We start from the raw sequence: 27,784 nt of genomic DNA, 5'->3' as shown, positions 1-27,784 counted from the left end.
AAGCTTCACAGAGACTTTTAAATGACTGTGTGGACACACTGTGGATTTTATCCTCCATCACTTTACACTGAAAGCACATTTTGAAGGATCTTTTATTATCCAGTATGAACAGGAGGAATGATTATGATTGATGTAGAAATAAAACAAAAGCATCACAGAAACAGTTCAGTGTGAATAAAATCAAATACGTGAACAATAAGACATGAAGACACCGTGTGTGACAAGCAGCAGAGAGGTGTGTTCAGGTGTGTGTGTGTGTGTGTGTGTGTGAGTGTTTAGTGATGTTTGACCTTGACTCTACAGTTGTCGTGCTCCAATCTCAAGCTCCCGTGCCCTTGGCGATGTTGTTGTCATGGCAACCGCGGCAGCTAGCAGGCTCATTGGCTGGCAGGTTGAGGAGGAGAGACGATGTTGAAGGGTGTGTGTGTGTGTGTGTTAGAGTGTATGTGTGTGTGTGTGTGTGTGTGTGTGCACATGCAGGGATCAATGAGCCTTTGTGGCTGACACACCTGTTCTATTTCTGTCTTAATCTTCCTTTATTCTTTATAAACACTCTCTTCCTGTTCTGTGTACACTTCTGTCAGCTGTAATTACACCGACCTGTCCTGACTCCACACACACACACACACACACACACACACACACACACACACACACAGAGTAAAGAGTAAAGAGTATAAAGTAAACGATTAATCATTTAGTCAATAAAACACCAGAAAATGCTCACAACATCCTGTAGTCCGAGTTGACGTCCTCAAATCCTTTTGGTTTTGTCCAAAACCAAAATATTAAATTTCCAGTCATGTAAGAATAATGAAAAGCAATAAAAACTCAAATCTGAGATTAAACCAACAAATGTTGCCGATTAATTTCCTGTCGACTGATTGATTGTTGCAGTTCTGATGTCGGAGCCTCACTGGAGTAACAGAGAGAAAAGTCAAGGTCACACACACACACACACACACACACACACACACACACTTCAAGCATCAGGGATCATTACACCATCAACAGAGCAGAGAGGAGACTGTGTGTGTGTGTGTGTGTGTGTGTGTGTGTGTGTGTGTGTGTGTGTGTGTTGATAATGATGCCATTGAGCTGTGTGTGTATTTATAGTGCTCCCTTTGTAAAGGAGAACACACAGTGACCCTCTGAAAGGCAGAGAGAAGACAGGTCTATAAAATGTGTATTTTAAACCTGCGTTATCTGATCCGATTTTTTTTTATCAACTAATTATCTCCAGAAACAAATATTGAACACACCGCTGACATCATCACCTTTTTAAAGCTGATAGCTCTGTATCAGAGAGCGGGGGGATTAGTGGAAAAACTCTGAGATTGTTCAGGGAAACTCTGGTGTTTTTTCAGTTCCAGACAGAGAGCTAACTTAAACTCTGGGTCAGTTACCGTGGTAACCGACTCTGTGATGCTAACCTGCTCGCTCTAAGGTTTTGTGTCTGTCTCCTGTCTCTTACAGAGCCAGACACACTGTTTCATTTCCTTGTTCATTTAGTCCGTATCGAAGCACATTCATCCTCGAACCTCTGCACATCCTCCTGTTATAACACTGAGACTCTGTCGGCTTGTTACAGCAGCTCCTGCATCCATCTTTATTGCACATAATGCTTAATCTCTGATTGTATGTTAATATTTCCGAGTGAGCAGGATCACGCTGTGAAGCCGAGATACAAACAGACGTCTAAACATTTAAAAATCTGCTGTATTTTAACCTCGACCGCCTTTTTCAAGTGCAAATCAGCAAACACATTATTCCTGGATCAGACTGTGAGCTTACAGTCACGTCTCTGTGTCTTTGATCTCTGCATGTTTTAAATCTTTAACTGTGTTTTTTTCATCTTGGGCTGCTGCCTCCTGTGGTTTGTCCCTCCACGTCAGATTAAAGCTGAACAAATGTATTTAAAATGTAATGTAGCTGCAGCCTGATACACAGTCAGACTCCACTTTATCATCATTAAGGATAAACGATGAATTAATGGACTTACACTCAATGAAACTGTGTTGTGTTAACTTATTGACACTTTTCCTGCTTTGACTCAGGCTCTTAAAATAGAAATGTGCATCGTCCGCATACACATGCATTAATATAGATGGAGGCTCTGCCTTTTATTTACCTGTTGCCAAACAGTTGCTTATTTCCACATCCAGCAGTTACGGAGCAACATTATCATTCATGTGGAGTCGTGTTTCTGTCCACCTGGTGAATCTAAGTCCAATATTCACTCTCTTTTAGCTCTGTTTTTAACTCTCTACCAACTCCTGAGGGAAATATCTGGATCTTTAGCTGCTAAATGCTCCACTATGTTCAGCAGCTAGTCTACAGCTAACTGTGTCTGTTTGGTGCTGAGCAGGTAGTGTACAGCGGCTTTTTACAGCTTTTCCTCTGAAAACAGCTGCCTGCTGCAGCCCAAAAAAGATGCTGAGAGAGCACTGAGAGTGAACCAAAACAGTAAAGACAGATAAACAACGAGCTGAAACTCACTATAAAGCTCTGTAAAGCCGAGAGGAGCTGCAGAGTCGCTGATAATTCTCTGTAGGTTCATCACTATGAACTACACACAACACATTAAACACTGTTATATATCATTGCAGCCACTTTAAGCAGCCGGACAGATAAGTTAACTCCACTACAGACAGTGGAGTTATAAAAAACATCGATTACAGCTGCTTCAAAGGGATGAGCATCATTTTTCAGCTGTTGTGTTTTTGTCTCATATATTTACAGATGCCATGTTTCATCCTCCATAAGGCACGAAAAAAAACACACAGTTAAAAAGACATTTTTTTATCATCTGACTTCCTGTCAGAGCGTTCCCTCTTTATTTCTGTCACAGTGCAGCGCTGCTCTGATGGATTCATACACTTTTCTAACGTTTAACCTCCTGATGAGCAGGTGACCTTCATCAGGCTGAAACCTGAGATTTACTACAAGTTAAGAGAGTTTGTTGAATCTGAATTGCACAAACAAACCTCACAGAAAAAAGTCAGAGGCTTGATGTACAGTATATGTGTCTGTGTTGACATGTATGTGTACATCTCATTTTTTATTGTATGTTATTATGATTTTTTGCAGATGGACAAATGTTAAATATGTTTATTTTTTCATCTTCTCTTCATCTTTCCTTCTTTTCTCCTCCTGTTTTTATCTCTCACCCCCTCCCCTCCTCCTCCCCCCTCAGCCTGGCGTTGCACCCGGAGCGCTCCCTGGTGGCGACGGGTCAGGTGGGGAAGGATCCTTACGTGTGTGTGTGGGACTCCTTCACCGCCCAGACCGTCTCGCTGCTCCGTGACGGACACACACACGGCATCGCCTGCCTCGCCTTCAGCGCTGACGGACAGGTAACACACACACACACACACACACAGCATCCCCTGCCTCGCTGATACTTGTGCATCAACCTAAAGGTCATAGATACATAGTGCACACACACACACACACACACACACACACACACACACGTGATGTGCATGATTAATGATGCACAGTCTGACTCAGCCAGCAGACCTGTGTGGTTGTGTGTGTCCAACAGATGGTTTTTGTCATTAACGGATACTCGTGCATCAACCTCAAGGTCACAGATGAGTAATGCCTGCACACACACATACACACACACACACACACACACACACACACACACACACACACACACACACACACAATAGAGTTGAACTACAGTACAATGGAAACAGAGATGATGATTGTTATTAATCACAATCAAAGGTTCCACACATCTTCAATCCCACAGCCTCCTTCAGACTGTGCAACAACAACGATCATGTGAGTTTATTACATGTCACGCTGTACGAGACGCCTAAACTCAGACAACACGATATCAGTTTGTCAGATTGTGAGACGAACGTGCGGTGAAACGTAGCGCTAACGATAGATGAGAGCAGAGGTAAACTTCTTTTACATTTGTGTCATTTCCCTTAAACTTTATTCAAAAAACTGCACCTACATAATGTCACATCGGCCAGTGTATTCTGCATCAAGTCGTTTTCTGATTGGCTGGTGTTGTAGACGAGGGTCATAGCAGCAGTCACACTGTGAGAATTTGGTCTTAAATTTCTGACTGTGTCAGAGTTTTGCCTCAGGCTGCCTTTGGTCTCGAAAAGCTCCAAATCATCCGTCGCTGGGATGAGTCTCACAGTGAGATCAGGAGCAACGGTTCGGATCTAAGACCCAACATTTCACCACATTTCTCCCACGATTGTCAACTTTCATCTCAGACGGCCTCAAAATCACACAGCGTAACGAGGACTTAAGGAAAAATCAAAGGCAGAAGTCACATTTTCACTTTATGACATCTGACTCAATTTAGTTTCAGTTTGAGTTTATTTGCAGAGGAAAAAAATCTAACAGAGGGAGAGGAAGGGAGAGGAAAGGTGGGCTTATTGATTACCTCTGTCTAAATGATATGTATCTTTTTTTCTTTTATATATGTAACAGAAAAAATGTACCCAACGTTGCATTTGTACTTACAGCCTTGGAGGAAATCTATGTCTTTATGTCTCTGAGACTGAAAACATGATGCTGTTATTAGTCTTTGCAGCCGTTTCTAAACAAACTAACGTGACCAAACTCTTCATGATGAAGGAACATGTCACCCAGTGCAGCGCTGTGACTCATTTACATGTTTTTAAAAAGGTTTTTGGACAACGACGACACAGAGGAATAAGATATATCAGGCTGTAGATACACACACACACACAATGCTTGTTAGTAGATCATTGTTGGTTTGGATCCAAACATGAGATTTCAAGAGATATTAATTAAAAATATAGAAAACCACCACATTTAAGGTTTGCATCATCTTCTTTTTAAACATAAGCTTAGATTAGAAACCTACATTGCCAAAGCAGTACAGAAAATTATAAACATTGACAGATAGAAAAAAAAATTATACAATAATACGTAAATATAAACAATAATATTAAATACAATATAATAAAAGGCATTTTTACAGATGTAATCACACAGAAACATTTACTACAGAGCTTGTTTCTCTCAGATTATGACAATATGTAATATATTTTGCAGCTTTTACTGCACATTGACTTTTCTCCCCACATCGATCATGGAGGTGGATAAATTCAGGATATATATGATTTATTTTTTACTGTGTCACTGTGTATTGCTGGTGTATGATATTGTGTTGTACAAATATTTGATCCTATCTGATCCTCCTCCCACTGACTCTCCACTGTGACTCGGTTCGTCTGCTGCGAACGTCACCAAACAAACTCTTTGAGTCACGGCGAGTTCATTTAGTTTATACATCTGACGGCGGTGTGACAGACTTTGTGAACACGCCAAACTCAACATCATTAGGAGGGTTCAGGCAGACAGAGTGTAAATCTTATTTCCATTCCGGTTTCCACTGATCACTTAAAAACTTTTACCCTCCATCTCTTTGGTTTCCTCACAAACATGTCAGCCAACCTGAAACACAGCTCCGAGTACCGTCAGAGACCCAACATATAAAATGATTCTGGCTGTGAGTGGGCGGCGCTCTGCGTAAATGAACAGTTTTTTTTTCTGAGTCTCTCAGTGCTTCAGTCTGTTCAGTGAGCAGTTAGAGTGTCGGTCTGGAGGCGGATTTCTGTTTTCTTTGAAACACTTTCTTATTCTCACCTCAGAAAACCTCAAGGTAAAAAAAACAACAACAAAGCATCGCCTGCTGATGTAGAGCTGCAGTATCACTGAACGACATGTGGAATATTCAACTCACCAACTTATGTTATAATGAGAAAAGTTAGTTTTAATGAGTCCATTTTATGAAATAACAAGAATGTTTTGCGATATAACAAGATAAAGTGGTATGTTCTTATTACAAGAAATGTTTATTGTTAAAATGGAATAATTTTAAGTACCGTATTTCCTCTAATAGTGGCCGGGACCTTTATTTACCTCAACTGCAGAGGGTATCAGGTCTTTATTGGAAGCAGGCTTATATTAGAGAGAGGCCTTTATTCCTAATTCCCTCTGTTTGATAAGTATGTTTGCTCATATTTTAGTACGAAGCCTCCCTGTTTTCTGATCTGCTTCTGTTCGCTCTGTTAAATTTTTGTTACTGCATTATGCTATTAATAAAATTAGAAGCCTTCATTACCCGACTTTTATTGTGAAACATTACACAAACATTTCAATATAACTTGTGTGAAGTATGACCGGTCAAGTACGGGAGGGGAAATTAATAGCCAGTTAACAGCACAGTCAAATATCAAATATCAATCAGCTGTCTCTCTAGCTCCAAGCTAACTTTCGTTTTAAAAAAAGACAAGAGAAAAAGAGGGAGAGGGGGAGCTAGAGAGTGAATGAAGAGATGGAGCTGGTAAGAAAGCAGTGAATCAGATCAATAAAAAAAATATCTAATTGTTTCACAGCGGTTACTTTCTAGAGCACAAATAAACACACCCACACCCCCCCCCCCCCCCGCACACCTCCGCACACCACCGCACAACCCTGCAGCGATGTGCAACAACACCTGATTTGGTCTGAATACGGCCTCAATCCATCCTTGTTTTTTCCCTCCCCGGCCTGTATTTGGCGCCGGCCTTTATTTGTTTGTGTCGACCAAACCTCCAGCCATTATTGGTGACCCGGCTTTTAATTAAATACCGGCCACTATTAGAGAAAATACGGTACGTCATTAATACGCTGCTGTAAAGCTTCAATAGGGTTATGAGCTCATCTTTATGTCAGTATTTGAAGAACAGTCACATCCCAGAAATTAGAAACAGAAACATTTAAAGCTGCTGTGAAAACACTTCAAATATTATCCAGTAAACCAGATTTAAAATGACTGAGCTAAAAAAAAAAAAACAGCTAGAACTCAAAAACAAAAATTAACAGACTATTCTTTTCTTTGGCTGTGATTTTTTAGTGAAATCTGATAAATAACGTTAATCCTCCTATTGCCCAACTGTTGAATATTTACTTTTTATTGATTATTTGTTCTTAGTATTCAGGAACCCGTGTTTAGTATCGTCATATTTCTTCTTGATGGACTGTGAAATTATCAGACACAATGGGAATAAGTCCAGGACTTTATCAAAATATGCCCAGAAACAAAATCACACTGAGTTGAGAAGTGACTCTGTAATTTATCTTTACTGTTGTGTCGGCAGTTTTTTGCTTCTGGCCGAAGACTTAACAGCTCCTGAGTAAATCAGAGTAAACGCACGATCAATAAAATAATCATAAATCCAATTTAATAATAAATCAAAAGCTCAGACTTTGGGTGAAGATGATTTATTATTAAGTTGGACCACAGAGTCTGAATATGTTTTTTATTACTGTGTGTTTACTGCTCTAGTGCTGCGCTGCTGCTGCTGCTCCTCATCAGAGGAAAACGTTTCTGAAACGTTTACAATCAGCTTCATAAGTTCAGTTGCTCAACATTTATTCCATATGGTCTTATGTTTTGATAATCAAATAATCATTTTTAGTGTTTTTTAAGGAAAATTAGCAGGTTTCAGCTTCTCAGATGTGAGGATTTGAAACTTTTATGTGTCATACATGATAGAAAACTGAATATCTTTTTGGATTTTGGATTGTTTATCAGACAAAACAAGACATTTGAAGACCTCCATTTTGAAGAGCTCTAAGGAATTATAACAGACAACTTTAATTATAATATGCAGATTAATGGATAATGAGTATAATCCTGAGTGGCAGCCTTAAAGTCTAATTTATTTAATACTCAACACTTTGCAGGCTCTTTATTTGGTTAAGTTCAGGTAAAACACACATACTGATCCATCTGAATGAGATATCCTCAAACGAGGCGACCGGGCCCGGCCGAGTAACTCATTCATGAAAAGATGATTCCCTCGGAGTCTCCACAAAACCATTATTATACCAGTCTGGGTCAAAGCTGAAGCTACACAGTCTGACACAATTAGTGGGTCACCTAATATAGTATAGAGTCCGGGACTGGAATCAAAATTATCATTTGAAAAACATTCATGGACTGTCCTCCAGTAACTCTAAAGTCCATTTTCCCTTGAAAAGTCAATGCTGACTTGAATCTTTCCCAGAACTGAACTTTTTTTATCGGCCTAAACCCGACCTCAGGGAGGGATTTCCAGTCTCAAAGTCCTGCACGCCATACATCCCACCATCTTCTCTGCTGGAAGAAGTATTCAAATCCTTTATTTAGAGTAAAAGTACAAATACTGTCATCTAGAAATACTTACGTTACAAGTAAAAGTCCTGAATTCAAGTAGTATCAACAAAGTATAAGTACTCATTATGCAGACTGGCTTCTTTTAGAGTGTTATATTATTATGGTAAATTATATAGTTTGTTTTTATCACTAATATGGACATCATCTACATAATCATCCACAGTGTGTGAGTATGAGAGGAAATCACAGGTAGTTTCCCCTGAAAACACACTTTATCTGTTTATGTTTGTCTTTCCTCTGAAATTATAACTCTCTCTCTCTCTCTCTCTCTCTCTCCTCTGTAGCGGTTAGCCTCGGTCGGCCTGGATGCCAAGAACACAGTGTGTATCTGGGAGTGGAAGAGAGGGAAGATCCTGGCTACAGCCACCGGACACTCAGACAGGGTGAGAGAGAGAGAGTGTGTGTGTGTGTGTGTGTGTGTGTGTGTGTGTGTGTGTGTGTGTGTGTGTGTGTTATACAGCCTGTGTATATATATGTGTGTGTGTGTCACCGTCTCTTCTGTCCTCTAGATCTTCGATATCTGCTGGGATTCGTTTCAACAGAACCGTCTGGTGAGCTGCGGAGTCAAACACATCAAGGTAAAACACTTTTAAGCCCTTTTCAAACATGGAATATGTAACATCTATGGCATATTTATCTATACGGTAAAGTGTCTTTTTGTCATTCATGTTATTTATTCAGACATGACAGGACGTTTACAGAAAGAGCTGAGAGTCAGAGAGAGTTGTTCTCTTTCAGGCTGCATCACTGATGGATTTTAAAACTTAAAACTTAACTAAAACACTACAAGAATCTCCTCAACAGCTTCAAACTGTCTCTTTCACAGCGTTTCAGTGTTTATTTAACTGATTTTATTTTCTTTGTGCATCAGATAATAAACACAAGTCTAACTGAGCCTTTTTTTTGTTTACTACAGCTACATTTCTGCTCTGTTAATCACTTGTCCTGTGTTCTCCTTTGAGAAAATATCAGAAACCAAAAGAAATGTACATTATAAATTCTTTGATCTCATGATGTTGCCTCCTAGTTTTACATTATTTCAATTAAATACTGATCCATCATCCGCTTGCATAGCTGGAGATTTCTCTGCATGTTCGACCTTGTGCTCTTTATGTTCATCTGACTCGAAATGTTTCCACTGATGAGGATTAATTTGTGATGTTTACATGCATGTTAAACTGTCATCAGGTTAATGTAAAAGGTTTTATGTCTGTCTCTTCTCCGTCTGTAGTTCTGGTCTCTGTGTGGTAACGCTCTCACTCCAAAGAGGGGGATTTTCGGGAAGACGGGCGACCTGCAGACCATCCTGTGCGTGGCGTCGGCTAAAGATGACATCACATACTCCGGGGCGCTCAACGGGGACATTTACGTCTGGAAGGGACTCAACCTGATAAAAACGGTTCAGGCCGCTCACGGGGTGAGTCTCCTCCTCACACCTGCACACGGTAGAGAGAGAGAGAGAGAGAGAGAGAGCTGCAGCAGCAACAGGAAGTAGAAATGCTTTCAAAGTGAGTTAACCCGTCTCCTCTGTGTGTGTGTGTGTGTGTGTGTGTGCAGGCTGGTATCTTCAGCATGTATTCCTGTGAGGAGGGTTTTGCCACAGGAGGCAGAGACGGCTGCATCCGACTGTGGGACTTCGACTTCAAACCCATCACCAAGATCGACCTGCGGGAGGCCGAGCAGGGATACAAAGGTACGCTGCAGATCAGACTTTCAATTCTTTGTTCCTCTTTTCTTCTTCGCCTGCGGTTTTTGGCTTTTAGGGCTTCCTTGAGGTGTTTGTGCTCCTTCTTTTTGGCCTGTGTGTACTCGTGGGCACATTCTCCACCCGGTGTTGAGAGTCAGAGTTAGCGTTCATGTGTGTGTGGGGTTTTCCTGTATACTTCAATGTGAAGGCTTCTGTCCTCTTCAGTGTGTACTGCTGCACAGTCCAAGAAGGCCAGAGTACTATTTCTGGCATCCTCTCGTACCAGGCTTGTTCTTTCTGGGTTTTTATTTTGACCCACATGCCGGACACATATCTGGACCACGTTTGAAGGAGCTCATGGCTCAAGGTTAAAAGAACTGATGAGATAGAATCTTAAACACACAGTCATTAAGTGCAAAAATCCATTTAAAAGAGCAACTGTAACTTATATAAGGCTTCAGCAGTCTGAGTTAGTCATATCAAGTGGATATCTGACACATTTACAGTCTTTTAGCATCAAATTCCCTCTTTGTGTTTCCCTGTTGAGCTGCGGTGGAAGTATAGTAACAAAAAGAGGGACTTTGGCACTAAAAAGACTGTAACGTTGAAAGATATCTACTTGATTTGACTTATTTGGACGCTGAAGCTTCATATTAGCTTCAGATAAACTTTTAAATACATTTTTGCACAGAAGGAGGACTGATTATAGCAAGAATCGATGTTCATTTGAGCTCCTGACTGTTTGTTTTAAGAAAAAAAACCCTCAACCTTTAACATTTCTGATTTCTAAATAGCAAGATTAAACAAAATTATAAACGATGCATAAAGTAAACGATTAATAAAACCATTAATTAATGCTTCAATAAGGGTGACTTATCAGAAAATGGTACCAAAGGGACAATAAAGTGTGTCAGACAAAGACGTGGACTTCACTAATCATCTTTTTTATGTCTTTGAGACCTTTAAACCAGTTAATGAGAGCTCTGGCCTTTCTGTCTCCATGCCCACCATCACACACTGACTGGCTATTTAAACATCATTAAACCTGGATAAACCCACCCAAAGTTAAATATCACTATATATATATATATATCTCTTTTCTAAAAGGCAAACTCCTCCTCTTCCTCCCCTCTGACTCCTGAAGAAATGGATAAAGAGAAGAGAAAAGGTCATTTTGAAATCTAAGACTCCTTTGTCATTTGAAGGTCTTGCTGCTCCAGAGCTTGAATCATTTTCGCTCCTTCTCATTTCCTTCTGCAGATATTTAAAGAGAAGTTTGACAGACGATCTTCTGTCTTTATTTAGAGATAAGAATCTATCTTTTCTTCTCTCTCTTTCCCGGAGGTGTGAGGAGAAGTTTTTAACGAGTTGAGAATAGACGTGCAAAAGTTTGTCGTCTTCTGTCTTGAGTAGGAGACGGGAACTGACCTGATTTTGGGGAAAAACCCAGAGGTGTTGCTGAATGTTTGAACCCTTCTCCTCCTTTTCATTTGTAAATACTGCTCCCCACCAGGAGGAAGAGATGAATTCCCTTTAGGAGAAGCTCAGGGGTGAGTCATTAAGCACCCCCTGACCTCCTTTTTACGCTTCCCCTCTGAAGATTTCCGAGGAGAAAGTTAGAAAAGGTTTTGTCGTCTCCGCTCCGCAGTCGTAGCTGGGAATGGCCTCGTTTTTGGAGAAGTTGGAGGTTAAAGGCTTTCGAGGAAGGTTAAATTTTAATGAGGTTAAAGGACAGGAAAGGTTGAACCCTGTTTTTTTTTTCTTTCTGAAGGTAAGAATGATAGATTGTATGAAACAGAAGGTGTGTGCTATATTTTTAGTCATGATGGTTATATAGTTGCCTCGACAACGCCACCAGGGGAATTTCACCCCCGGAAATGATTAAATTGGGAGTTAACCACAAGCAAATGAGCAAGACACAGGTTTTATAATAGATTCCACTTGCGCAGAGGTCGTGTTCAATTAAAAATAATTTATTAGACAAAATATGAGAAAAAGAAACAAAAAAAAAGGGAATTAGCTAAAAAATGTCAGCCCCCAGGGCGTAACCCAAGAATTAATGGCACAGGAAGGCGAACCAAAAAAGGGGTTGAAGACAGGGCTGGGGCTTACCAAGGCAGCAGGGATCAAACCAAGGCAAAGAAAAACCACCTGTGACACAACAAACCAGAAAACAAAATCAGGGGTGTGAAGGAAACCCACCACCGAGGGAGTGGACTGACTGCTGCCTGGGTCCCCAGCAGCTGTCAAATAAAAGAAAAGAAGATTAATATACAGCAAACAACAACAATACAAAAAGCCCTGGTGGTGACAACACAATGTAACACAATTACATAAGCCCCAAATTAATATTTACAGAATAATGAAACACCAAAATAACCCAAATTGTTTTAATTCTTAACACAAACCAAAGAAGGAAATAACTAAGTAAGGGGAATAATTATGTCAGTAAAACAAAATACACACAAACAATAAGAAAACGACCTATTTAAGAAGGATTCCAAGCTGCAAGACATCAGCTGTGAAGCACAATAGCTGAAACAGCAATAACTGAGACAATACCGAAGCAGCAGCTGTATTTAGGGGTTGGTGGCCAGTGCTAAGCATCTCTACAGCCTCAGCGGGCACCGGCGCAGCCTCCCCGACGATAGGAGGGAGAAGTTGGTCTGCAGCTTTGCTTTGCAAGGGAAACAAGAAGCGACCACGCCGAGCCCCTGAGTGGGTCAAGCAGTCCCTCCACACCGACAGCCAGCTTTGAATGACAACAAAGCACGTTGGCAGCAAGCAATCAAGCCAAAATGCCCACACTGCTCCGCCACGCCAGGCTGCAGCCACCACACATATGGATGGAAATGTCTGGTCAGTTGGTCGGTCCATCACTTTGTCATCTCCAGACTGAAATATCTCAACATCTGTTGGATGGATTGCCGAGAAATTTGGTTCAGATATTTGTTGTGCTCAGAGGATGAATCTCAGTAACTTTGATGATGTTCTGACTTTTCATCTAGTGCCACCATCCTGTTAAATATCTCAACATCTGCTCGATAGATTGTCCTTTTCTATTCGTGATGACTGCTCTTCTACACTTTTACTGTAAAATATCTCAACATTTACTGAACGTATTGGCACAAAATTTGGTGCAATCACTCATGGCGCCCAGAGGATGAATCCTAATGACTTTGGTTGCCATCATGAGGTTCATATTTGGAGTTTTTAAAGAAATGTCTCAAAAACTATTGAATGTATTGTCATGAAATTTGTTTCAGACATTTATGTTCCTCTCAAGACTTTGTTGATCCTTTTACTTTCGATCTAGCACTTTGGTTTATGATCAAATACCTACAATTCACTCGTTCACTACTCCCTAAATACGGTATCAGCACAAATATATGATGACTCCCCCTTTTCCAACAGCTGTTTTGGGGAAAAAGACTTTTTGAAGATACAATCACAACTCATCCTGAGATAATAATAATTATGTTATTAAATCAGTTATGTGAGAAGAGATTCCTCATCCTTATAAAAGTGAAATACTTCCATTAAATCAGACTCTCTCCTGTCAGACTCTTGGAAACAGTCAAATTCATTTTATTTGACAGTTTGTTTTTGTCTGTTTGAGCTCCTCGTCGTCTGTGACAGCAGTAATTCTTGGCCGTTTGACAGACGATTCGGACTCGGTTCTGTTTCTGCAGTAAAGATGTCTGAAGACGCTTTGGACTCGTTTTCAACTCATCATGAATTTATTTCCTCTGCAGCAAAAAAAAAAAAAAAACACCATTACACAATCCTTCAGAAACTCCTGAAGGTTAAACTGAGTACAACAAACACCTTTAATGCTGACTGACTGTAACAGACTGGAATAAACTACAGCAACATTAATAAATGTCATGTCCTGAATAGAATACTGTCTTATATTTGAGCTGATAATGGGTGTGGTATATTTACTGTTGGTGGGGTGATTGAGTTGAAGCTAATATATTTAAAGAGGAACCAGATCTGGAAGTACTGGAAGTGTTTTCACATAATTTTGTTGTGTCTTTCCAGTTTTGTAATATCGTCTTCTTGGCTGTGGTCAGTGTGATTAGTAGGAGAGGTTTGAGGTCTTCCAGCGATCCCACGGTGGGACATAAGGGAATATTCAGGTGGAGAGCCTCATGTAGGTTTTGGACGACCCCCCGGTTTTTGTCTTATATGCCGGCCAATACAGTGACAGACAGACATTTCGGACACTCGGTAATCATCATAATTTTGCATCATCATCCAGTTAGAAACCACAAACCGAGCCCAAAGTCTTGATGTAGTCGGACTCAGAGCTGAATTTTAATAGCCACATTAAGACAGATTTCCTTTTGGGTCGTTTATAAGTGATTTGTTGATGTCAAGTTTTTCTTTCTGGCGCTTTCTTGCTGCTATTAACACTGCTGGAAAAAAAAAAAAAAACTTCCTCAATTATTTCCAATTTGCGTCATAAACTCTTCTGGTATCAGGTTGCTTTTGCTGGTGAAGCTCCAGGGAGGAGGTTCTAACAAAGTTACAGGAAACATCACACGCTGAGTCATGCCATCAGCGGCAGCAGACGCTGTAATTGGCGAGCGCTGTGCGGCTGAACGGCTCCGCTAATTAAGTTTTAGAAGCTGGTGGTGGAAGAGTTTGACGGTGAGGTTGGGAGGCTACAGAGTAAAAATAAAACACAATCTCTGCTCCTGTTCTCTCACGTCGTTTATCAGCAAGTGTTTGTGTCTTGAGGAAAAAAAAAAAAGTTAAACACTCTGCTTGCAGTGAGCCAGGCTGTCATAGTTATACATGAATCTTACATCTTCTAACTGTAATAATAAACTAGTTTGTGAAATAATTGTGAATAGAAAAACTTGTTATGTTGAGGTCAGGAGATCACAAAGCAATATGGAAGTTTTCTTGTGACTGTAAGGTAATAATTTATCGATCATATGGAAACAAGCTTATATCACAAAAACGGTACCAGTCAAACCTGTACATACTGTTTCATTCAAACTGGCCCATTTTGACATTTAAAAACAACACAATAGATCATGTCAGTCACCCAAAAATGACATATAGTTGTGTTTGAGTGATGCCATCTAGTGGTCGTAGTAATTACTGCAGGCAGGATGTCAAATGTTACGCCGACGACACCAGAAACTACAAAACTGTATTGATTGTGCGGTTTGATAGAAAAAGAGTGCATATGGTTTAGAGAAATGTGAGCAGTGTTGATTGATGGTTTCCACTAGGGGTGTGCCTGAATACAAATACCTTATTCGGCAAAGCACAAATAGTGGGTTTATTACGAATATGCAAATATTTCAAAAATTATTTGTTTTCAGGAAGAAAAATAAACTATGTCAAATACCAGAGTGCAGGTCGGTTACATCGCTATCTCAGTGTCTCTCCTCTGCTCCGCTGTGACGTCTATCAGCAGGTCTCAGTGAGAGGAGTCACATCCAACTGCTACATGACGCATATTTCCTAATTTGGACATCACTCCCAGAGTGTTCCCCAGAGATAAAGCTGAGCTACTGACACACACTTCATGAACATGAATTTTCTAAAATTAAAAGCATAATAAAAACAAAAACAGGATTTTTAAGCCTATGTCCACTTTTATTTGAATACAAATACAAATAATTTTGATGCCTCAACAAATACAGATACAAATACAAATACTGGGCTCTCTGCACATCCCTAATTTCCACGATTAAATTATTAATAATAAGATGAAAATGAAATGTATCCTTCACATTCAGTAAAATTAATTTGAATGATCTCTGCTCTCTGAAAGATTAATGAAGGATTAATCACCTAATCATTAATTACTGATACAGTATTTATTAATGCCGAATACATCTATGGTTCAAATGTGGAATAGAGACCAATCATGAGGAGATACTTCTGTCTGATACGACTCTGAGGGATCAGAATAAACACAGAGGGACCATTGTGAAATGTTTACTTGCCTACATAAATCTTCTCTTCCTCCTCCTCTTCCTCCTCCTCCTCCTCTTCCTCCTCCTCCTCCTCTTCAGGTCTGTCTATTCGCAGCGTCTGCTGGCGAGCCGACCGGATCCTGGCGGGAACGCAGGACAGCGAGATCTTTGAGGTGAGGGAGAAGAGACATTTTTAAAGTTTTATTTTGGTCCGGTATAAACGCTTCCTGCTGAATGCTGACTCCTCATTGGCTCACACACACAGTTTACCTCACAGTAACCAGTTAGTGACATTCATAACGCAACAAAAGCATCACTCATCACTTCCTTTTACCCTTAAAATACCTTATGAAGCACCACAAAGTACATTTATATTACTACTAGATGTGTTCAGACCGAATACACCTCACATTATTCATATGAATTTGACTGCTGGAGACATTCGCCTGCATCTCCAGTTCCTCTAAATGTTTTCCTCCAGTTTTTCTCCTTTTTACGGAAGCCCTGAAAGGCAGGTGAGAATTTTTTTTTTTTCTAGAAATCCAATTTCTAAATCTGATCTTAATTCTTTTCTCTCTTGTGTTCATGAGTTAAGAACAAGTGAAAAAAAAAGTTTTTTCCAGGATAATCTTTCTAAGTTCCATAAAAAAAATAATTAAATAAAAAAAATCATCTGTGAAAAGGTGGGAAAAAAGTTTTGCCAGGATCATTTTTCAAATTTTTTTTTTCTTCATGTGTTAGAAAAACGATCCTGGCAAAACTTTTTTTTTCACTTGTTTCTATGGAACAAAGTAAGATTTAGAAATTGGATCCCCAGAAGAAAGATTTTTCTTGCTTGCCTTTCAGGGCTTCCATATATATATATTTTTTTTTAAATTTATTTTTTTTAATTATTATTTATTTGCACAGTAAAAACAAAGCAGCATAAAACAACACAACAAAAGAGAAGAAACAAATTGTGCAGGTGAGATTTAGAAAAAAAAAACCCCTAGAGGTTTATGGTAGTAATCTCACCATCTCTCAGGTACAAAAGTCATGTGATCCGCAAAAATAAACAAACAAGCAACCACAGAATCAAAAGCAAACATAAAAGTAGGCAGCACAAACCAAAAAAAGAAACATTTCTCTCTACATTTTAATGTAAGCACACATTTTCCAAGTTGACACATTTTCGCATCAATTTGTGATGACCAGGGCGTCTTTACACTTTGGTTGAGGTGGTTTCAGTTAAATGTTAATAAACACGTCGTGTCTCATGCTTCAAGTCACTGCAGACAACTTTCTGTAACCTTAACTAAGTGCTGCCAGTGTCTAAACATAACCATAAAACTGTTTAATATTGTTGTAGTTGCTATTAGCTGATATTGACTCTAAGATTGGACGTTTGGGAAGTAAAAAACTAAGTTGTCATTGAGCATTTTACTGATATGTTCAGTATCAGCATTATTGCAACTTGCCAGATACGTTAATTAACAACATTTTCTCATTATGTTGACAGAAAACATAATTCATTCAACATCATGTATCCCCCGAAATGTATTTGCTAGTGGGATTTATTGGTATATAAATGTAAGGTCTAGGAGAGGTGTGTGTGAAACCTCTTAAACCTTTAAAATTTGGACAATGTAGAATCAAACTGCTTCCAGTATTTACAGAACCAGACAATCCAACAAACCTGTAAAATAAGGAACATATTTACCCTAAATCTGATTATGTCCACACAGACATTATGTCAGCACGGATTTAAGGTTTTGCAGGACAAAAGAAATCTGACAAACTGTTGTTTATTCAGCATTTCAGTGTAAAACAGGTCCAAACTACACATTGAAATATAATCATGTAAAAACAGTTTTAAACTAAATTTAGCTGGTTTCTGGATCTGCAAATCACCAAACCAGTGTCTCCTGGGAGATGCAGTTATGTTATGATTCTGTCTGTGTTCTAGTTATCCATCATGCAACTTTAGAAGTTAATTATCACGTTTAATCTCAGTTATAAATTGTTTTTCCAAGACGTCCGTGTGTTTGTGTCTGTCCAGGTGATGGTGAGGGACCGAGACAAGCCGCTGCTGATCATGCAGGGACACAGCGAGGGCGAGCTCTGGGCGCTGGACGTTCACCCCAAAAAACCTCTGGCTGTCACCGGCAGCGACGACCGCTCTGTCAGGTCAGATTTACATACATACATACTGGGAGCTGCCCAGTATAAACCACAGGCTGCTACAGGTGCACGCTACCTGCTCAACCGGAGGGATTATATTTAGTTTTCTTACTTGAGAGCATCATCTATGGTGGTTACTGACAGGGAAGAGCTGATTTCTAGTGCATCTGCTCACTGTTTTCTCTCAGTGTTACAGGAGATTCCTCTGGGGCCAATTATATACAGTATGAAAACAAACACACACACACAGAAGTGATAATGAAAGCAACACAGATGCAGATGTGGCTGCGGCTGTTTGCTGACTTTACTTTTTCTTTTCTAATTATTTTTTAATTGACACTTCTGTGAGCTGTTAAGCTTTACAAATTCTGACGGCACAAATGCAGTTAACGATAATAATAACGGTGGCAGATTTACTGTTGTAATATGCGGTTATTTTTGAAACAATTAGTCTTTTATAACACACAGGAGGCAGAAAGCAGCTTCTCACAGTGCTATTTAAAGATTAGTACAGCAACACATTAACTACCACTGTCTTACATGTTCTTGGAATGAAAATGTTTTATTTCTTAAGGGAACATATTCAGCTTTTTGTGGTTTCTGTTATTTATATCCTGTTCTGATGTTGGATGTTAAACATGATCATAGTACCAAAACTCTGCGCCTGCAAGTCAAAACTCAGGGCTTCACTAAAAACACTTTTTTTCTGCCTTGCTGACGTCGGCTCGTCACACGTGTCCACAAATGGCCGTCTGTTCTGTAGCCTTTGGTTGCTGCTGGGAGGATTCCACGTCAAACATGTACAGATGGATTTTAGAAGTTGACATTTTTGAATTAAGAAACAAGAAAAAGGGTTTATGTAGCCGCCAGAAGTCGGCCGAGACGAGGTTAACCGATCAGAAGAGAGTGGGCTCATTGGGTAGGTGGCCTTAAAGATAAATAAGATAAATAAGGAGTTTTTAACTGTAAATCATGCAAATATATTCCAGTAGATATACAGAATATAAATATAGAGCTAGAAATGTGCAGAATAGGTGCCCTTTAAATCAAGAGTGTACTAAGCAGCAGTAAAAAAAAACAGCCATTCATTACACTTTACATAAATAAATAGCAGTAAATTCATATTATAAGTGCATGAAAGCAGCAATTAAAATCAGAACTCTACATTAATTTTAGTTATTTAAGACACACCAACAATTATTCCACATTTCAGTCACTTTTTGCTCTCTATTAATTCTTGCCAACATCTTTTCATAAGAAGCGGTCCTGATCATTCCGTCCATCCGTTCTTTCGATTATGCAGTTTTTAGAGTATCTTCTGTCCTGCCCTCGAGGACACAGAGCTGAGGACTCGACAGCAGCGTGGAATCCAGCCAGTTTCCTAAGTAATGTAGAGTTTTGTGCCAGAACGGGAAGACGAACTTTCCAAGTCTTACATGATCTTTAAAATTCAGGATATGTGAAGTTTCAGGTTACAGTAATGGAGAAATACCTCTAAGTGTGTATCTGACTAAATATAGCTGCAACTGTGTGTGTGTGTGTGTCAGGTTGTGGAGTCTGGTGGATCACGCCCTCATCGCTCGCTGTAACATGGAGGAGGCGGTACGGAGCGTGGCGTTCAGCGTGGACGGATCCCAGCTGGCTCTTGGCATGAAGGACGGATCCTTCACAGTGCTGAGAGTCAGGTGACGCGCTAACGCAATTCAATAAACAAATCAGACAAATAAAAAGAAAAACTAAAACATGAACTGAAGTGCAACAACATGGTATTAACAGGATGTTTGTCTCCCTCCGTCTCAGAGACATGACGGAGGTCGTTCACATCAAAGACAGGAAGGAGGTGATCCATGAGATGAAGTTTTCTCCGGATGGAGCGTATCTCGCTGTCGGCTCCAATGACGGACTCGTGGACATCTACGCTGTCGCCCAGAGATACAAGAAGGTAGGGGTGGAGCCATGTCAGCCAGTTAGGAAACACACAGATGTATAAAACTAACTTAAAGAGGACATATTCTGCTTTTTGTGGTTTTCTGATGTTAAACAAGGTCAAAGTTTCAGAACTTGAGGTGAACGTATGTAGAAAAGCTGCCTGCAAGTCAAAAGTCACGGCTTCAACAACAAAATCAATACCTAATTTTTTTCTACCTTGCAGATGAGCCGACATCGACTTGTCACACATGCCCATAACCGGCTGTCCATTTTGTAGTCTTTGTTGCTAAGGTGGTTGCTAAGGTTTTTCATCTGTTGTTCACGTTGTCTGCTCTCATATTTCGGCTTGAACATGTACGGATGGATTTGAGAAGTTGACATTTGGAGTAAAGAAGGAGAAAAAGAAGTGAAATCCTGCTACTATAGTTTGTTTACGTAGCCTCCGGAGCCGGAGGAAGCTTCCTGAAAGCTGACCAATCAGAACAGAGTGGGCTCATCAGGAGGCGGGGCCTTAAAGAGACAGGAGCTAAAACGGCCTGTTTCAGACAGAGGCTGAACTGAGGGGCTGCATAAAGGACCAGTAGAAGATAAATAAGGAGTTTTTAACTGGAAATCATGCAAAAATGTTCCTGCAGAGCCCCAGAATATAAATATAGAGCTGGAAATGTGCAGAATATCTCCTCTTTAAAGAAGTTAGAAAACAGCTATCATGTCTCTTTTGCTAAAATGCATGATGTATCATTTTATTCTCAGATGAAGAACAACAAAACAGTTCCTATGTATAGACATGATTTGAGTTCAGTTTTGTCTTTTTGTTCTGTTTGTCTGTCTGCAGGTAGGAGAATGCAGTAAATCCACCAGTTTTATCACACACCTGGACTGGTCTCTGGACAGCAAGATCCTGCAGAGCAACGACGGAGCTGGAGAACGCCTCTTCTACCGGATGCCCAGTGAGTCTCCACATTCACGCTTTCACCCTCACGTTTCTCAAATGTATTTAAACATTCAGGAAAATGAAGGAAAGCAAGAAATCAGACAGAATCTTACCACAAAAAAACACACACACACAAGACTGCAGGAGGCTGTGTGTGTGTGGTGCTGATGTAGCAGACTGTTCATTGTCTCCACACAAGATTTCACACAACACACAACACGTCCACCAACAGAAACCCACTCGGCTTCGACTCGGAACACATTCAGTGTTGAGGATTAGAATCTGCACCATCCACACATTCCCTCTGCTTGTTTCTGTCTGTCGCAGGAGATTGTCGATGATAAAAATCTGCAAATAGGCTGGAAATAGGAACATTATCTACAGAAATGACAAAGTGAATTTAGTATTTTCGTCGAAAGTTAACTTCATAATTCTCCTTTCCTGCCGCTGCAGTGGGGAAGCCCGTCGTCAGTAAGGAGGAGGTGAAAGGTCAGCGCTGGGCGTCCTGGAGTGGCGTCCTGGGCTCAGAGGTCAGCGGTATCTGGCCTAAATACTCAGATCTAACAGAGGTCAACGCCGTGGATGCCAATCACTCTGCCGCCGTGCTCGTTACCGGGGACGACCTCGGCCTCGTTAAGCTCTACCGCTTCCCCTGTCTCAGGAAAGGTCTCCATCTTTCTTTTCTTTTATATCTTTTACACTTTAACCTCGTTGTTTTGTTGTTAAACGTGAGTCGTCTCTTTTTTTTCCCCCCAAGGAGCCAAATTCAAGAAGTACATCGGCCATTCTGCCCACGTGACTAACGTCCGCTGGTCACATGACCTGCAGTGGGTGCTGACCACGGGTGGAGCTGACCACGCCCTCTTCCAGTGGAGGTTCCTTCCTGAGTCTGTGATGAACGGAGGAGTGGACGTCAACATACAAGGTAGGGAAACGATGGAGAGTTGAGCAGATGTAAACAACGCTTCTCTAGTAGGTTTCAGGTCTCTTTGAGAGGCTCCAGTGGTTCTTAAGTGGTTCCAGGTTTTCTTAATCTGGCTGTAGAGACCCCCTTTTCATTCCTCCTGTTCAGACAGACCATTAGAAGATCTCCTCATATTGCACTTACAATGTAAGGCTGCCACACATTAAAACAATACAAGGGGCTGCGGTGGTGGAGACTTGTGTTTAATGTACTGGTGAGACAATGAAATACAATCCAGGAAGTGTAGTTGGACCTACAGATAACGCATTTAAAAGGATTATCAGAAGCCAAAACACAGTGCAGTGGTTTGTAATACTCAGGACAGGATTTTACAACTCCGTTCATTGTGATGATTGCAAGGTAAACAGCGGAAACACGGCGTTCACTTTGCAAAGTAATCTATCAGGAACGTTCATGTTTGCATGTATGTGATTGGCCGATGTAGACGTCGGGTTGCGTTGCAGCAAAAAGTTGAGTCTGGTTCAACTTTTTTGCTGGATGACCGCTGTTGTTTTTTTTTGCTGAGCCTTCTGTGTTGGCATCCTGCTGCATAAACGCATTGACCTGTTTCATCTGAATTTCATTCACAGAGCTGATGTCGGTCTGAAGGTCTAAGTGATGGAGGACAAAATCCAGTCTGAAGCTAATATGAAGCTTCAGCGTCCAAATGAGTCAAATCAAAGTAGATATCTTTCAACGTAACAGTCTTTTTAGTACCAAAGTTCCTCTTTTTGTTACTATACTTCCACCTGCAGCTCAACAGGGAAACACTGTCCGAGGAAACACAAAGAGGGAATTTGATGCTAAAAAGACTGTAAATGTGTCAGATATCCACTTGATATGACTAACTCAGACTGCTGAAGCTGAATATAAGCTTCAGTCCTCTCGAATGCACGTGTCGCAAATATGTTTTTTCTTTTGTTTAGTTAAACATGTCAGAATTAATTTGAGGAGGAAATGATCTGATGTTGCTGCTGTCCTTTAAAGCCAAGATGATCGTGAATGAGTTGTCCATTATAATCATTCATTCCTTTGCAGAGCATCGTGCGTGCCCGACAACAGGAAGTAGAGATGGCCAAATTTGAAGTAATTTGATTAAACTGAGCTTTTGTCTGTCTGTCTCTCCTCTTTAGACAGTCACGGAGACTCTAACAGTGAGGAGTCAGACAGCGATGTGTCGGACGTCCCGGAGCTCGACTCCGACATCGAGCAGGAAACACAGATCAATTATGACAGACAGGTATGACCTACACATAGAGGTCCGTCCCTCTCTGCCTAATCAAGTCTAATCTTTAGGGTGCTTGACTGCCGCAGGTCTCAGATCTGTATGTCAATATATCCACGAGTGAATCCGAATGGACCTGAGCATACGTGGTATCAGCTCCGATCATGTGATCACAAGCACTGCGGGAGAAAACGGTGCATTTAGAGGCGAGAGGAGAATTTAAACTGTAACATGAACAGAAAAATGGAGGTTTTCTTTGCCAACATGAGGAACAAGTTAACGTTAAAGTGTTAGAAAAGGGTTTACACCTTTAGTGTTAACGGGTCAAATTTGACCCGTGTTTGAATTCATTAACAAGCACTGAAAAAAAACTAATTATCATCCAGAAACATGTTTTATCTGCTAAGTGACTTGTTATTCAACCATAACCACAATATATGTATACTTACTTTGATATTTTATGTACCTTAGACCACATTTAACTTACAATGTACAAGTTGTTTTAGTTTAAAATAGGCACAATTTTTCCACTCTACAATTGAATTCAACTCAATATGCTTTCTTGGCATGAAACATAATTTTAATATTATTACATAATATTATTATACTATTTTTTATTGGATTTTATTACTGTTATTTTTGTTTTGTTGTATTTTTTGTTATTCATGATGGTTTGGCATCATTTAATATGTATTTCTCTGCATAAACAACCGGGTCAAATGTGACCTGTTTTTTTTTAATAGGCATTTAAAAAAAAGAAAAAAGATCAAAATGTGTTTCATCATATTCCGTAGGTCATGGTGGAGGATGTAATGAAGCCTTGTTTTGATCAGAAAAAATGAAAAGTATGTTTCATACATCTAAACTTGATAACGGGTCAAATTTGACCCTAACACAATAGAAGGGTTAAAGGAGAAGAAGAAGGAGGTAAAACCAGCTGTTTTATGCAAATAGTTGACAAGGAAGAGAAAAAAGTTCTGACACGTGAACTGAAGCTGAACTTATTTTAGGAAAATCAGTAGATTTATGCTGTTAAATGAATTTTGAGTCGCAGATTTTAAACAGGTGAAAATAGGACTTTCAGTTATTTATATAAATTTATACATTTATAGTCCTCGGGTCTCTTCGAGTCGGGTCTGGCTGTGTTTGAATCAGATCAGGTTCAACGGATCGAGTGCAGTGCATGAAGACCTCAACCTACAAATTAGCTACAACTATGTAGATTAGTTGCCATGGCGATCCACAGTCGCAACCTTTAGCTGGTCCAGAGTTGTTTCAGCAGAGCAGCTTTGGACACGTGTGCTGATTGTGTTGTAAGTATATCAGCTCCTCATCCATATTCCCCATCAGCCAGAGAGCAGCGGGGGGGCTTTGTGCGGTTGCCATGGCGATAGTAAAAGACGCCTTATCTGCACCGCCAGCCGCTGCCGGGCGCACGTCCCTGTGAATACTGTTTGCAGGGCGCAACAATGTGCTGTTTGGAGATAGAGCTGGAAGTGTGTGCGTGACAAAGACAGATAGAGAGAGAGCATGTTTGTTTATCAGCGGCTCCAAAGTTTAATTGGAAAGAGCAGGAAAACATGAATTTGTGTATTATTTTATTTATTGTATCCTCATATCCTTGGCCTGCCCTTCTTCTCGTCCTTTATTCCCTCCATCATCAGACTTTTTTCATTCTCACTATATGTGTTTTTCAGTTAATTAGTGACACTAGTGATAAATTTTTAGCTCACATTCACTTTGAAGCACCTCAAATGAGATGGAAATGTGTTTTTATATACATTTAGATTATTAGGAAATTAAAATGAAAAGTTAAATAGTAAAAAGGGGAAGATGTGTTTGAGTTCAAAGCCTTCAGGCATCAATGTTAAGCTCTCTCCTCCCCAAGGTGAAATAGAAAATGTGTGTTTTTGATATATTTTTATCACGCAGTGAGGAGAAATCAGCGAGTCTGGATTCCAGTCACAGTTAAATGGTCTGTACCTCACAGCGCTGATCCGCCGTGACGCTTCAGAAATATTCCCGTTTTGTAAATGGAAAGCAGAGTGAAAGTAGAGTGCTGCCAGTCCCCCCCCCCCCCAAAAAAAAAACCTCCTGGGAACAAAGTCTCTCCCTGTGAAAAACTCTCAGACAGCTGAAACACGCCGACTCACTCTCGGCACAATCATTTCCATGAAAAATGAGCAGGCTGAGGGTGTAAAACCCAGCAGACTGTCTCAGTTTTATGTTCTAATTAACACAAAGATTCATGGACAGATTTACTGAGAAAATAGGGGTTTTTTTTTTAGTGCAAATGTGCACTGAGGTTTTCATTGAGTTTGCGGCTGCGATAATCGTTAGTTACAGCTCTAATAAGACAAATCAATGATGCACAAAACAATTACAAGGCAATGCAAGCAGCAGGTGGAAGGTGAGATGGTCAGAATGTTAATTCAGAGGAAAATGCAGCCAAACACACTTGAATGTCAAAAGAGAGAAACGTCGCTGCAGCCTGAAGGGATTTTACAGTTTATTGATAGTCAAGTTCAAAGTCAAGTTTAATTAAAACAAAACTCCACCTGTTCTTTTGTATTACAGTAATCAGACATTGTGTTCATTCATAAAATCCTTATTGCTTCCTTTTTGTTTCATATAATCTGTACAACCAAGTATGTTGTCTGTCTGATATTTGGGCACTCCCAACCGTCCATCAGTATTTCCTACACTTTCATATTGACCATTAATGATTTCATTATGAGACATGAATGTGTGTGTATTTACAGGTGTATAAGGAGGACCTGCCTCAGTTACGACAACAAAGCAGAGAGAAGAAACAACAAGTTGGATCTTTAAAGAGACAACGAGGTCCAGACCAGGGTCTCCGGCTACAGTTTGTGCACGGGTAACTCATCAGTTTATCTATATAAGCTGTTTGACACATGCACCTCTTTATGTGAGTGTGATGTCAGCTTTACATGTTGGTCTCATGCCTGAATAAACATTTGAGTCACTTTTATGTAAGAATCTGTAAAAGATGAGAATTTTAAGCTCTGTGATTGGATGTTTCTTGCCAAAATTCACCCAGGGAGTCATAGTTATCTCTTACCTTAGAGCATTTATGTCCTCATTACCTTTAACCTTTTATCAAAGAACCAGATATTTAACACAGTTGTTCATCTTTTGTACTTATGATTCAACCAGGAGAGTTTTATGTTTATAGATTACAGCTTTTGCTGTGACACACAAACTCCATTCAGCTGCTTCAACTAATAGAGATCTCTGCTGTTACTGTGTGTGTGTGTCTGTGTGTGTGTGTGTGTGTGTGTGTGTGTGTGTGTGTGTGTGTGTGTGTGTGTACAGGTACCGTGGTTACGACTGCAGGAACAACCTGTTCTACACTCAGGGCGGGGAGGTGTTGTACCACGTAGCGGCGGTAGGTGTGGTCTACAACCGGCAGCTGCACAGTCAGCGCTTCTATCTCGGCCATGATGACGACATCCTGAGTCTCAGCATCCACCCGCTGAAGGACTACGCTGCTACAGGACAGGTACGCACACACACACCCAGCTGAATGAAATGTTCCTAAGATGACAGATGTAGTTTAAAATTCAAGCTGGGATCAAATGCTACACCAAGATTTTTAGTCGCAGGTTTAATTAATTGGCATAAATATGTTGAATTATGTTGATAATAATGATGTAATGTGTGTGTTCAGGTGGGGAGGGACCCGGCCATCCATGTGTGGGACATCCAGACGCTGAAGTGTCTCTCTTTGCTGAAAGGGTTTCACCAGAGAGGAGTGTGTGCTCTGGACTTCTCAGGTACTTTATTTATACCTGTCAGGATATTTACATGCAGCAGCTCGCCATACACACACACACACAGTAGATAGGAAAGAAAGAAAAATACTGTTGATCACAAAGATCAAAATACTTTTAAAGTTATAAGAAAACCATATGTGGAATATGTAATAAATAACTATAAAAGTCTACCATTTTGGTCAAGTGCACACATTGGCCATGTTGCATTATTTGATTGGCATCAGTGGATAAATTAGCAGCAGTTAAGTCCAGTATGAGCGCCGACAGGTCCTTTTTTGGTATTGAGCTCTTTTGTTGTGTTGTATCAAACTGCACATGGAAAACTGAGGGCAAGGTAGTATTATTCCATTATAGGAATATTGTAAGTAGGAAACCACATTAGAAGCAAGATGTGAATAGCACATAAGCTCTACGGAAAACTATCATGGAAAACTGAGAAATGGAAATAAAAAATATTCACATTTGAGAAGCTGCTACAAGAAGGTTTTTGGCATTTTTGCTTAAAAAAATGACTTCAATGATTAATCAATTATCAAAGTTTTTGCCTGTTATTTTTCTGTCAATGAACTAATCGACTTATTAACCATTTCAGCTCCATGTAGGGGCACAACAACGAACTTTTTGGTCCTACAGGAGATTAAACTGGCCATTTGTGGGGATTGGTTGTGATAAAATTTCTGCTTATCAGAAAAGTTGACAGGATAGTGGCATATTCTAGCCAGTTTATATGCGTCAGGACAACACTGGTGTTTGAAATTACACAGAAAAACACCAGGTGTGACTTTCCTCCATCTAGTCTTGTTATTTATTAAACAGCAGGTAATAGACAGCAATTTAAAATCACACAAACTGCCAAAGTATTAAGTCTCATATGTAGAAAATCGAGACATTAAAGTAAAGCACCAATCCTCAAAGTTATACTTAAAAACAATAC

At 40.1% G+C, this 27,784-nt stretch overlaps 1 protein-coding gene across 2 annotated transcripts in view; it reads left to right on the top strand.

The window, feature by feature from the left end:
• LOC122996590 (echinoderm microtubule-associated protein-like 6) overlaps nucleotides 1–27,784 on the top strand; it is a 98,906-nt gene that overhangs the window by 27,801 nt on the left and 43,321 nt on the right. For both annotated transcript variants that reach the window (XM_044372120.1, XM_044372119.1), the window contains exons 2-17: nucleotides 3,197–3,356; nucleotides 8,494–8,592; nucleotides 8,719–8,787; nucleotides 9,441–9,626; nucleotides 9,767–9,902; nucleotides 15,938–16,011; nucleotides 17,877–18,004; nucleotides 19,546–19,683; nucleotides 19,799–19,940; nucleotides 20,763–20,877; nucleotides 21,315–21,527; nucleotides 21,619–21,786; nucleotides 22,959–23,065; nucleotides 25,813–25,931; nucleotides 26,390–26,576; nucleotides 26,745–26,850. In XM_044372120.1, the coding sequence (XP_044228055.1) occupies nucleotides 3,197–3,356; nucleotides 8,494–8,592; nucleotides 8,719–8,787; nucleotides 9,441–9,626; nucleotides 9,767–9,902; nucleotides 15,938–16,011; nucleotides 17,877–18,004; nucleotides 19,546–19,683; nucleotides 19,799–19,940; nucleotides 20,763–20,877; nucleotides 21,315–21,527; nucleotides 21,619–21,786; nucleotides 22,959–23,065; nucleotides 25,813–25,931; nucleotides 26,390–26,576; nucleotides 26,745–26,850 (2,147 nt within the window). The remainder of the gene's footprint in view (nucleotides 1–3,196; nucleotides 3,357–8,493; nucleotides 8,593–8,718; nucleotides 8,788–9,440; nucleotides 9,627–9,766; nucleotides 9,903–15,937; nucleotides 16,012–17,876; nucleotides 18,005–19,545; nucleotides 19,684–19,798; nucleotides 19,941–20,762; nucleotides 20,878–21,314; nucleotides 21,528–21,618; nucleotides 21,787–22,958; nucleotides 23,066–25,812; nucleotides 25,932–26,389; nucleotides 26,577–26,744; nucleotides 26,851–27,784) is intronic.

The sequence above is a fragment of the Thunnus albacares genome, chromosome 14 (genome assembly GCF_914725855.1).
Source record: "Thunnus albacares chromosome 14, fThuAlb1.1, whole genome shotgun sequence".
Lineage (NCBI taxonomy): Eukaryota > Metazoa > Chordata > Actinopteri > Scombriformes > Scombridae > Thunnus > Thunnus albacares.
Note: the sequence above shows the minus strand (reverse complement) of the source record. Positions and strands in the feature narration are given on the sequence as shown.